This window comes from Onychostruthus taczanowskii, unplaced genomic scaffold (genome assembly GCF_017590055.1).
Source record: "Onychostruthus taczanowskii isolate IOZ18803 unplaced genomic scaffold, ASM1759005v1 scaffold11, whole genome shotgun sequence".
NCBI lineage: Eukaryota > Metazoa > Chordata > Aves > Passeriformes > Passeridae > Onychostruthus > Onychostruthus taczanowskii.
In genome coordinates, this window is record NW_024497629.1 from 12,949,324 (window position 1) to 12,962,840 (window position 13,517).

A 13,517-nucleotide genomic window follows, 5' to 3' on the forward strand; every position below is an offset into this window, starting at 1 on the left:
TCTCTTCCAGCAATTGCTTTATCACACTCTTTGTAATCCTCATTTGAATCTGATTTGGTTGTGAAAATACCAATGGCAGAGCAATCAGTATTCATCCAAAAAAGGTAATAGATTCCTAGCAATTTTAAACAAATTAATAGAGCTACTTTCCAAGCATAAAGAGCTTGTTTAGTATGGAATACAAATGTCAATTCTCACTAATGAAGGATTTAAATAAATTATGTTGAAAATGTGATTCACACTTTTCATTATTCTTCCACAAAAGGGGAACAGGGACTGCTGTAATTAAAGATGTTGTGACTAGAATTTAATACATTTCTTTAACATGAAGTTTGAGTTAGTTTTGTCCCTAAGAATAACATTATTTTGATCTCCAGTTTGCATGCTTCCTGCCTTACAAAGTTAATGGGCATAATGCCATGAAACTTTAATCAAGTCTCCAGAGGTACAAACAATGACATTTTTGAGGTGTGTTCACTAACTTCCAAATTTTTAACTTTTTTTTTTGGTTGGAATTTAAGGATGTTTATCTCATGAAATGCATAAATTAATTAAAATTAAGGCTCTTATCCTTAAAAGACTGATAGTATTAAAGAAGGCCTATTAGTCTTATACATGACCTTTAAGGTCACAGCTTGAGACTTAGAAGAATGTCATCAATGTTAACAAAGACAGTATTATGAGAAACAAAAATAGAAGTAAAAAAGAAAGAAAAGACAGAATATTCTTGATTTCTGCAATTTAGCTGTTGCTACTGCAAATGTGCCTTTGTTAAAAATAGCACTTTTTTAAAAAGAAATTGTTCATCATTCTTTTGGCAGACAAAAATTTTAGTTCATTAGTAAATACTTAAGAAATATTTCTCTATTTATTTTAAAAATCATGTTACAAGTTGCATTGGAGGTCTTTATCCCACTTCTCATCCTACTTTATATTTAAAATCATGCATATAATTTTTAATAGCTGGCATGGATAAGACATCTATGTACAGAAATTTAATGGAATTACAACAGTTCAAATCTGTCACAAAGCAATCTGAAGTAATCTGTTCTGGGTACATACATTGGTAAAGGTGATGAACATTGGTGTGGGCATCTCATTATTAAACTTCTAGTTGATATGTTAATAATACATACACCAATAGTGAAAAATGTGAACAATTTTTAATTCAGTGCTTATGTTAGGGCCATTGGGCTGTTTTAAAAAAGTGGAAGCATCTTTGAAATCCAGATAGAAGGAAGAGGGTAAGTTTGAAATTCCAGTTGAGGTAAAGAAGAAAAGGATGAATTCAAAGGATGCATGCCTTGTCCACAGTGTCTGAATGACTCAGAAATGAGTGGAGAAATTTTAAGCATTGTTTGTATCAGCAAGCTGCCATGGTTTAACCGCAGCTGGCAACTATTTACCACACAGCCACTTGCTCAACCATCCTTTCCAACCCCATTCTTCTACCCCCTGCCAGCCCACAGGGATGGGGAGAAGACTTGAAACAAAAAACATAAAATCATGGGTTGAGACAAAAACAGTTTAATTATTGAAGTATAATATAATAATAGTAATGGAAAGGAGACAGTGTGCAGTAAAACCCAAGAGAAACAAGTGAAGAACGATACAATTCCTCATCCCCTGCTGACTGATGCCCAGCCCATCCCTAAGCAGCAACTGACACCTCCCAGCCAATTCCCCACAGTTTATATTTCAAGGATGATGTTTTATGGGATGGAATATTTCTTTGCCGTCGAATACATTTTTGGCCAGTTTGGGTCACCTCTCCTGGCCATGCTTGCTCCAAACTTCTTGTGCACCTGTTTGCAGTCAGAGCATGGGACAGTGAAAAGTCTTTGATTTAGGGAAAGCACTATTACCTAGAACTAAAATATCAGTTTGTTATCAACATCATTCCCATACTCAATCAAAAACATAGCACTGTACCAGCTACTAAGAAGAAAAGTAATCCTATCTCAGCTTAAAACCAGGATACAAAAGGCATGTGTGAAGAGGCAGAAGAGAAAGAGGTCATGAAACAAAGCAGCTGATGATGAGGTTCCTTATATCCATATTGTAAGTTTCAGGGATTTTAAACGAGATCAGATTGGTCCTCCAGTATAAGTGCTCTCAAGTGAAGTGAAGCTGACCAAGGAAAATTAGTACAAAAGCCTTTCTGTTTTGTGGACCCTTAAGCAGACTATCCTAGGGCACACCAGTGCCATACACTGTGATGTATTAATGCTGCCAGTAACAGCGGCAAGAGGCCCCAGCAGGGAGAAGCAGACCTTGCTTACAAGTACTGCAATAGTTCCTGAAACTGGAATCAGTGTAGAACCTAGAGCAGCCAAACAAGGTGAAACACAAGGACATTGTGTCCTCAGCCTCCTTCAGGAGAAAAACCCTAGGAATCCAGTCCTCAGGTACTACACTCTCTGTGTGGGGGTCACAGTCGATTCAGGTTCCAAGCCCCTGCAGCACAGCTGATATGTTTGTTTGCTCTTCAGCAAGTAGCAGTCAGCTGATCTGCCAGCCACAGAGGTGATGAGGACAGCACATGTGGGCAGCAGCAGCCCTGATTTCCTGGGGCCCTGTGCTGCTGGCTCTGCTGGGCGGCCAAAGCAGCTGCTGCTTTTGGGGAGATCAGCTGGAAACAGCAATATAGGAAAAAGCACAGTAAAAAAAGAGATGTGGAAATGTAAGAAATGAATTTGGAAAAATTTCTGTGAGAGGTGGCAACATAAAAATATAGGGCAAGAACTAGAAAATATTTGTGTGAAATATAAGATCCTGATGGGAGAGTGCATGATGAAGTTTTGTGGGCAGGTAGGTAGGTATTACCATTTTCCGGGATGTTCAGCTATCTGTGATCCGCTGCATAATGACACAACAGCAGTGTTTTGCAACATTGTCTAAGTCTTCTGAGAAAACTGCTGCATTGTTACAAAAGTTATAAGAAAATATGTAGGCTAGTATTCATGCAAAAAAGGAAAGACTAAATTCTAGACACAGCTAAAATTCTTGAAATAACACTATTTAGGAGCTCAAGGCTTAAAAAGGAAAAGCAGTAATATGAAAAAGTGTAAAACCTCAAGGAAGAAAACTGGCTAAATGGAAGATTGTAACTTGGCAACACAGACAACAATTCCCTTGTGTTCTATGGAGCAGTGGAGGCTGAACTTTTCCTCCAGGACTGTTGACTGCCAGGTCAGCAAAGACCCGTTGCTCATTCCACAGGGGTGATGAATACTGCACTATCCCCAGCCACCTCAGGTGTGTTAGCCAATAAATTTTATAGTTTAAGAGCACAAAGCAATTAATTATGTCCTACTCACAGAATCTTGAAAAACAATCAAGGCTGTCCACATAGGTAAATGAGAGAAGGAGCATTATGTGGTCAATACCAAACACTCTATGAACTGAAACAAGCACAGCATTTGGGACAATCAGCAAATTTTTTCTAGAAGTGCACTATGCTGCGTACGAAACCAATAAGCTGGACACCTGCTGCCACCATCATAGCTATGCTTGTTATGTCTGTGATGAAAGACTGTGTTTAGACAATGGTCTATAATTTAAAATCAATGATGGTTACTCAAAAATATGTTTATAATAAATGAAATTGTAGAGGGTGTGTCACTACAATGCAGAATTTAATATATAGTTTAGAAATATATTAGAAATAAAGTGACTGGAAAAACTATTTGGAGACAAAAAGTCTCCAAACATCTATTGATGTTTCCTTGAAATCACATTCAACCTACATGACAAAAATATTAAGTAAAATCTTCCAAACTTTGTGAAACTTTCTCCCACTGGCAACATCTTCATATACAAAGCTGCTTATGAAAGGCTACTCTAAAATTATCAGTCACTATGAGTAAAATGAAGCAACACTAAAACCAAAATACTTCAAAAAGAGCTTTGGGCTACCACAGAACATATAACCTTATTCAATGAAACAATAAATGCAACTTTTTCAGATTCCAGTTTGCCTCTTGAGTTTTACTTGAAAAAATAGTGCTACATCACCTTTACTTTTAATCTTAATTATCTTTAAAGAGGTTTAATGCTGATTAAATGCTGTACATTGATTAAATTCAAAAGTAATACTGAACAAAGGAAAGCAGGATGGATACCTAAAACGGCTTATGCTGAAGTAATGGTATGAAAATAATAATTAAAAAACTGAAAATCTTATTTTTGCGTATATTAGATTTGAAAAACTTTCCCAAATGTAAATGATCATTCTAGTTACTTAAAAAAAAAAAAGAAAACCAAAACCTCTAACAGTGCAATGAACTATTAAAAATTCTTTTTCACTCAGTGAGAAGGGAAAAGAACCAGTAATTCTGGCTTTGCTTTGCTTACTGTTCCTATCCACTAAGACTGTATCAAATTTTCCAAAATTTCCAAGGTAATGAAATGGCAAATTTACTGAACAGAGTCTCTGGAAATACTTAGTTACAGCTAGTTAATTGATGCAAATCTCTATGCAGATTTGAGTCCATAGATTATCTGATGTCTTTATATTTTTCAAGATTGGTCACAGTATATATTTTCACTAATTTTTGTTGAATTCCTGAATCACACGAGAAACATGCAAGGTACTATGTCTTACGACAAAAAATGCTGCTTAAAGCACACAGTGAGTGGCACTGACTTCATGGATTTATCAATTCACAAGCTTAAATTTAAGCCTTTTACTTATGCACATTAAACATGTCCATAAGTATTTAACTGCATGAAGAAAATATAAAGGAATAGTTAAGAAATTGGATGAAATTAAAAGATTGAAAAAATTAGTATTAAGGATGCAAAAGACAACTTCAGTATATCCAGATGTATTTTTCCCCTCCTCTTCCATGAATTAGACATAATTACACTCCTGACTGTAAAGATACACCTGTTGCAAGCAAGACCTTTAATTTGTAATTTAAAATACAACTATATCAACTCAATTATTAACCAATATTGGACCTTAAATACATTCTTACTAGGTTGAATAGAAAAAATTTCCTGAATCAGAGATAGAAATACCTTGCTTTTACTTGTCGAGTGATCTTCAACAGTTCATTAAGATTTTCCTTCTATTAAGAGATACTGCCTTTCATGGCCTGCCTTGTCTTGAGAAGGCAACAGTTAAAAAGAAATTGAAAATGTTAAGAATGTTCTTCCATGCCTTCTGAAAATAAGTTTAGAGATGGAGGCATATGTCCATGAGAAAGAACAATGAGTATGCTAACTTCATATATCATTAGCCTTCTAATAATAAAGGAAAATAACACTATGAAAGATAATAAAATATTTATAGAAAATAAGATTAATTCTAAAACAAAAACCTGAATAAAATTTTAAGTGATATTAGGAAATAATGTCCAAACAGCTTCAGCTGTCTTATATTGTAATGAGGCCTTATGTTCTAATGAGGCTACATGTTCAAAGATGGCCTTGTATTCAGTCTTCAGCTTCATTAGCACAAGGTGTAACAAATTTCTGGCTTCCTTATAAGCCTAAATACCTTTGTTTGCCCTTAACGCATCCTTAATATTGAGCTGGCTGCCCCAGTGGAATGATTCTCCAAGGCTGTTGAAACTAAGGTGAATACAGCTGCAGGGATGAAGAACATCAGCTGCGGGTAGAACCATGCTGTGCAGCTCAGTGCAATCTCACATCATGCCCACCAGCTCGCTCAGACTAGGTTGGGTTACTGTGCTTGTACCCTTTGGGTGATGAGTCAACACCAAAACCCAGAAATATACCTGTGGAGGAGGTATCACAGACAATTTCACACAAAACCATCTTTGGCATGCAAAACTGTTAAAAGCCCTCATCAAACTGATGCCATGTCCTGAATGCACGAGCCAGGATGTGATATTTGGACACAGTCTGTGTTTGCAGAGCTCACAGTTTTAAACCAAGAATGTTTCAGTTGCTGAATGTCTGGAGTTCATTCCAATCCTGGACAGCATTAGTTAGGAATGGACTTAGCACAAAACAGAAGATTTTTCAACACAGGAAAACATGAGTTATGAGTCAGCTTTTACTACAGAAAATGGGAAAATACATTCAAAATAAGATTTTAATTAATTTTGGCTCCTAACGGAGATTTTTTTGAAACTGGCACAATGCAAACTAACCCCATTCCATTGCACTTTATAGCATTTTATTTACCTATTTTCATCATGGCTCATGAGCTGAACCCACTGCTCTGTTTCATCATTGCTGCTCGTTAGACTCCACACATTACATGAGCTATGAGCAGAACTTGCAGCAGTAGTCAAATTATTGGAAAAGGTCCCACAAAATGAAAAGTTGCATCAGATGAAAATGTGATTGCTAACTGGATAATTCTGCAATAAAACAGTACTTTATTGTTTGATGTTTAAACAACCAGAATTTCCAATATTATATGTGGTAAATTATTTGTACATAGGATGAACTTAGATTTAAAAATCCATTCATTTTTACAACCTCCACCATCTAGATTCTACAAACTCATAAAGAATCTTCAGTAATTAAAAATGGAAATACACAGAGAAAGATGTAAACACATGAAATTTTATCTCCACACTTTATCTCCACATATAGCATTTGAAGTTTCTCTGAACTATTTTTTATTGAGCTGATAGATTCACTGTACAAAAAGAAAACCTGACCGATATGATTCCTTTCCAAGTTCTGGACATTACATTACATAGCTCTAAGAACAGGACTCTACATTTATTTGACTGTAAGTCCACAGCACTATTTGCCTTAAGTAAATTGTTAATATGATTATAGCACATATATGAAAATATAACACACCTAGAAATTAATAGCAAATCACCAATCAATGTACAATGAGTACAATGCACTCCATCTTAAGACTGTTTCAAAAGGAAAAAACAAAAACAATAATGCATTAAATTACATTAAAAAAAAAAAAACCCAAAAAAAAAAAAAAAAACCCAAAACCAAACCAGCCTGAATCAGGCCTATAGAACACTACTGAGAAGTTTCAACATTAATAATTCTTTCCATAATCTAGGAGATTATCAGCAATGTTATTAATACCCTGAGTCAACTGATGTTTTGATTTATGGGTAGGAAAAACACCTGGTTTTGGAAGTGAAATAATTTCCTATGATACTGCGGCTAATTATATCACTTTACTTTTGAGTTTATAACTCTACATTACATTTTAAAGTTTGTATTTACTTTTTCTCATTCTGTCTGGCACAGAACTTTCTTCCCTCTGCAATTAACTTTAGCAAAAGTTTTGGAGGTAGGAAAAAAAAAAGTAATCTTTACTAGAATGGAAGGCAGAATCAATAGAAAAAGCATAAAATGCCAAACTTGGTGATGAGTCATTGGAATTAGCAAAACTTGCTCTAACACTGTTGAGGAAGATGTGCCCAAGAAAAACTCAGTATATTTTTTACTGTGATTTGCAGTACATTGGACATCAGTCTCCATCACTGAGTGACCAATTAATCTTGTATTTCAAAAATGTAAAGTTATGCTCTTTAACTGAGTTTCTGTGTATGTTTCAGTGAACTTGTTCAGGAAAGAAGAATGATCTAGAATAACTAATTTGAAATTTATAAACACAGTGATCACAGCTGAGAGGTCAAATCTATAAGAATAGTATTTATAAGCACTGCTGCTATGGATATGCTTCTGTGGAATAATGAAATGAAATCCTATTGAAGTGTTCATCCTATTTCACAAACTGAAGCACAAATGCTGTCAGCTGATGCTTAGGTCAGTACCAACAAAATCACTTATCCAATGTTAGAAAAAATAAACAGTACAAAAATAGACAACTAATTACTTTATTTAGATAGCAGAAAGGATATAGAGATCTAAAAAAGAAACAACTGTTTTATTCTATCATGCTTCTACCTTTGGTACTAAAAATAGTACTATATCCATACAAAGTAAGGTTGTAAACATTATTTTATTTCATTTTTCATGAAAAGTATCACAAATTATTAACCATTTTAGGAAATCAGCTCTTCAGTTATTAAGGAGAATTTTACTCATGTACGTTCAGGCATTTTACTCAAGTACAGAAAACAGTAAAACGCCTGATAGGAAATTGCTTTTTTTTTTTTTTAATCAGGTAAATTATTTACCTGATAGGAAATTGCTTTTTTTTAATCAGGTAAATTATTTATTTTCTAATGTTACTGCACAATAAAGCCTTTTTTATTTTTTAAAATTCAGTATATTTGCTTGAAGCAATAATGAATCTCACTGCTTAACTAAAAGCCACTCTTAAAGCCAGCCAATCTGTTTCACTGTTATTAGTACCTTGTGTAATGAAAGACCATTGGTGATTTATCTACATTATGAATATACAGATTTTCAGAACAAAACTTAGTTTTAGATAAATCTGCACCAGTCTCGTCTCTCCATCTTGTATAACACTTCTTCTCATTATATTAAACCTTTTAAAGATATTCTATTTATGTAAGTACATCTGCATTTTGGTATGCGTGTCTGTGTATCAATATATTGTATAAATGGAGAGAGAATGCACATAATTATAGAACACTTCTTATTTTCCCTTAAATAATATTGCTAGATTGTTTTCTCTTACATTAAAACACTAGAATCTTAAACTGGAAATATTGCCTCAATGTCACCTGTGAGATAAATTTAGACATGTTCTCTTACTTAATTTCCAGTTACATATAATACTAGAAGAGTAACACTGTGAATAGCTTTTGTTACTTTGTTGTTATCTTCCTCCTATACTGAATAACAGCACCTCTCTGAGATTTGTGAGATCCCCTATTAAAAAAAAAAAAAAAAAAAAAAAAAAAAAAAGATTTGCAGTATAAGAAGGTTGAGTACTTTTGAAATTCTTCTGATGATTTTAGAAATATTCATTTTCTGGAAGAAACAAGTGAACAAAAACTCCACTCTGTTTTCTCTTGCACAGAAATTCAGTAACTGGAATGTGAGTGCTGTAAGCCAAGTGCCCCAAAAAGCATTTCTATCTCAGATCTCTGATCTTTAGCACCTGCAGCACTACCTGAATCACAGACTCAGGCTAGAAGGTATGCAGGAGCTAACTGGAACCTGCCCGACTACTTCCTTCATACCTTGCCAGGTGTGTCAATGTCTTCATTCCATTCACTGATCCTGCCAGGAACATTGCATATGGGCTTGCTGTGATACAGCACTGCCCCTGGTTATAACCACTACTGATTTTGGAGTTTCCTCAGACAAAAGATAATAAGATCTTAAATACATTCTGAGGAGTGATTTTCAAATTTGAAGTAAAAAGATGACCCCACAAAATTGTTGCATTTGTTTCTCTACAAATAAATACAGATAAACTACTCACAATGTACAAAACTTTGAATGTAAGTATTCTATATACAAACTCACTACTAACCTTTGTTGAGAGTACTATGCCCTAAGAGAGCAGGACACAGCTTTCCTTGTTGGTGATTAAATTTCTGAATTACTTCCCTTTGATCTGAATGCTTATATTAAATTATTGTTATTATTTTCATGCAGCACATTTTCTTGGTATTGTTTATTACACTGTGTATTTAAGGAGCATATCACTGTTCCATATACAGTAATACATTTGATATAAAAATCTTCACCTTCTCTTCCTCACTGCAGAAACAATATTATAAAAAGAAATGTAAGTACTGTACACAGGAAACTTGAAGCAGTGTTTCCAATAGGATACAGGCACAGACAATCCATTCAATATTCATTAGGTATCAGATGAAATCAGGTATTCATTTCAAGTAAAACAAGGACCCTCTGAAGAAAATGCAGAGGAGGAAAATCAGCACAGTATGTGACCTAGTAAAGTGTAAGTCTAAATATGGTGTCAAGCAAATGTGCTTAATCTCCATTACAGCAAAACAGGAAAAGAGCCTGATGAATTAAAAAGGTCATGTCAGTGGCTTTGAGACCTTTAAGGAGCAGGACATGCACTGAGGATCACAGTCTTCACCTTCTTTTGAAGAAAAGGTTATATGAAATGGGTAGATTTATACTAGGGAAGAGAGGAAACACATAGAAGCTTTGGAAGACAACAAATCTTAAAATATGTAAAAGAATGCCTCAGAAAACAAAAGAACAAGCTTATCCCCATGTCCACATCCATCAGAGAAGAGAACACGACTGCTTTTGGTCATCTAAGACCCTTCATGTTGCAAGGCACTGCCCACCCACATGCAACTTTTCCTCACTAAAGAACCCCTTTGTTTTCCAGACCAGTTCTCCAATTTGGCAAGTTCAGTTTCAGGTCTGAAAAGGTTTCCCAAAGGTTCCTTTTGCTAGATACATGTCAATATAATACTTAACGGGGTAGACTGTACTGATTTGGATGTTGTGTTATCTTTACCATAATAAACATTACAAATTACTCTCTGCAGGCACCTAGGCACAGTTAGTCATGCCATGTAGCAATGAATTACTCTGTGGGAAAAAATACAACAACTGGTTTGTACTTTTTCTGTCCTCTGTATTATAAAATCTAAGTATATCAATAGATTTCCTCTGTCATACTTATGTTTTTGCAAGTCACTTTAAATATTTTGTTTGGAACATAACTGTCTTACTGAAATAAAAACAGATTCCTGAAACTATTAGTAACAACAGTACTACATAAGTAAATAGCATAAGTTACCTGCTTGGTTTTTAAATATTTTTGATATGACGACAGGAACTTTGTGCTCAGCACCACCCTGTAAGAGAGAGATATTAACCATGAGATCTCAAGACTGAAGTGGTCATACTGAAATTCAAAAGAAAAAAAGAGATGTTACCCATACCTTTATGCTTAAGCCCAAGCCACCAACTGGTTGTCTACGAAGTGTAACAGTTCTGTGCTTTAAAAAATTGTAGAAAAAATAAATTTAGGTGAAAATACAATATCTGAATGAGCATAAAAGATTTTCCTAGGCTCTCATTTACTTAAAAAAATATTCCTAAAAGCAGTCTAGAATCAGTTATTATCAGAGTGATCAGTTCTGAAGTATCATTCAACATTGATTTATAGGCAACTAATTCCTTATCACAGAGAGCAGAACTTGTGAGTTGTGTATTCAGACTTTAGCATGCTTTTCTGTCTCTGAAGTGATATTTTTCCTGAACAGAAATTTGTACATACTTTTCCTTTGAAGAACTCAGATATGTGCATTTTCATAGCTATTGCGTATGCATACTTGTTCTAATTTTTCAACCAAAGATACCAGTGCTTTCTAGTCTACATCTTCAGATCTCTATATCTTTTTTGTAGCATATGCTGAAAAACTTTTAGTAATAGTCTACTTCAAATGCTTAATTTTTCTTTTCAGATTTAAGTGCATAAAGAAGATAAACCTTTATCAATATTTTTCTAAAGAAACCTATCATATGTTTAACAGTATGCTGAATTTGACGTTTCAATAATGTGTAACTCATGGTGCCTGACAACATAATAATAGCATTTAATCTGTTGACAATAATTATACAGTTGATGGGAACTTTTCTTGGAACATGCTGAACAGTAGTGGATAGAATGCCATCTTTACAGTAATTCCTGAACATGTAATATTTTTTTTCTTTCTCCGTGCATTAGAAATAGTATATAAGATTACTCCTATATGTATACTTTCTGTATAGGTGTGTTGTATTCCATTTTATTTAAATGGTATGCTCTGTCTCACCCCTCCGAAAGACATATGTTCATATTGGCTCAGGGGAAAACAAAACAAAACAAAACGTAACTGGAATTTCAGTCTCATTTTAGGTGGATAAAAATAATGCTTATGGTAAAAAAATTAGGAATTTTTTCATACATTTTCAAAATTGCTTCTGTTCCAATGAATACTGTACTACACTAGTCTGCACTAAAAATTGAAAACTGCTGCACTATGAACATGGCACCTGACATGTCAAAAGGTTTATATGATTCAATTTCAGCTAATACGATTCACTTTCTTTGAAATCCATGCCAATGCAAATTTTTTCATAGGTTTTTTATTAATTTGGAACTGCATCATAACTTTTGATCAAAATTATCACACTCGCTGAAAAAGTTCAGATCCGAACCGAATCAGAATACATCCCTAACTTTGAATTCACTCAGTGACTCACTCCCAAGAGATGCTTTCCAGGAATAATGACTGTCTGCTTACTTAATTCTTGTTTTACTCCACTTATACTCACACCTTGAAAATATATTATTCTAATATATCCCATCACAACGAGGAGACAATGGAATAAATGTTTTCACATTTTAGTTTGCTTTAGCACAATCACGCAAATAGAAAGCTGCTACATGAACAGCTTTAGAAGTTTTATTAAAAAGACAAGTAGGGTACTACTTATTGGCATTTTATATTTTCAAATAGAGTTAACATACATTTTTATATGCTTGATAGGCAGTCCTATGAAGCAAACTATTTGCATAACATTGGTATAATCTTGATATTTCTATTTAAATAGTTCATAGTATTGCTTATTACAGGTATTCAAATATTGCTATTAAAAGAAGATATTAAACTCATACTTAAATGATCCCTACATATCAGCTTACTAAAGGCTACTTTTAAAAGCTGCAAAAACTTTCTTCGTTTCAAGATGTTCAAATTGCAAAGTAAAATGCTAAAAGCTGAGCATGATTAAGTGCCATGATCAAGATCATTTACATAAATTTATTTCAAGTCTATGATAATATATAATTTGCTATGACTAGAAAAACAGCTTTCTTGCCCTGTTTGGCTTTTCTAAGGAAACATTAATAGCTGCTGTCAGAAAATGGACAGTCGGCTCAGTAGACCTCAGATCTGAATCAGTCCTGAATTTATTATGCAAGACAAAATTTCATGACTATGAAATTTGGACTGAAACCCACAGCAGCTTTGCAAGTAACTATGAAAAAAACCTCTACTCCAAAGCATCTTGCCAAAACTGAACTGCAATGTTTGTGGGGAAATAAACAAACCTATCTTTTTGTGACATTTATGTCATGCACATATGCAGCTGAAAACCCAATGTGTATGTCTCAGTCAAACAAACAACTTATTTCACTTTTTGGTTGCCTGCAGGCTAGATATAATTTTTCTTTCCAGATGTATTTATTTATGGTTTTAGAGCGAAGTGAGACAGACATTTGTATCAGTGTTAAAAAATAAAAAATAGAGTGCTATAGTAGACTGTGTAATTTTATTTCATTATAAGCAAGGAAAACTCTTTAGACAGTGTTACTAATAATAAGTCTGAACAGCAAAGCTGAAATTAACATTTTTTAAATTAACCTTTTTGCTTTTTAACTAGCATTTTGTTTTGTTCAATAGTATCTATGGTTTCTTGAAACTCTTTATTCTTATGGGTTCCAAAGCACCCAATGTGTACTCTGTAACAATCACTCATTACAGGTGTGCTACCAAGCAGAAGAGATTATGTACCCCCCCATGGCACAACAGGCTGTTTTGTTTCCTGTTTCTAGGAGATTACAGGACAAAGTAGTATCCCACATAAAACTTCAGAACACATTTGAATATACAGAACATAAGAAATAAAACTGT

The 13,517-nt window shown here is 34.2% G+C and overlaps 1 protein-coding gene across 1 annotated transcript in view; it reads right to left on the reverse strand.

Moving 5' to 3' along the window:
• SNTG2 (syntrophin gamma 2) overlaps positions 1–13,517 on the reverse strand; it is a 209,788-nt gene that overhangs the window by 96,542 nt on the left and 99,729 nt on the right. Inside the window, exons 3-4 of the mRNA XM_041419899.1 lie at positions 10,779–10,835; positions 10,634–10,691 (exon numbers count right to left, since the gene is read on the reverse strand). Coding sequence (XP_041275833.1) covers positions 10,634–10,691; positions 10,779–10,835 — 115 coding nt within the window. The remainder of the gene's footprint in view (positions 1–10,633; positions 10,692–10,778; positions 10,836–13,517) is intronic.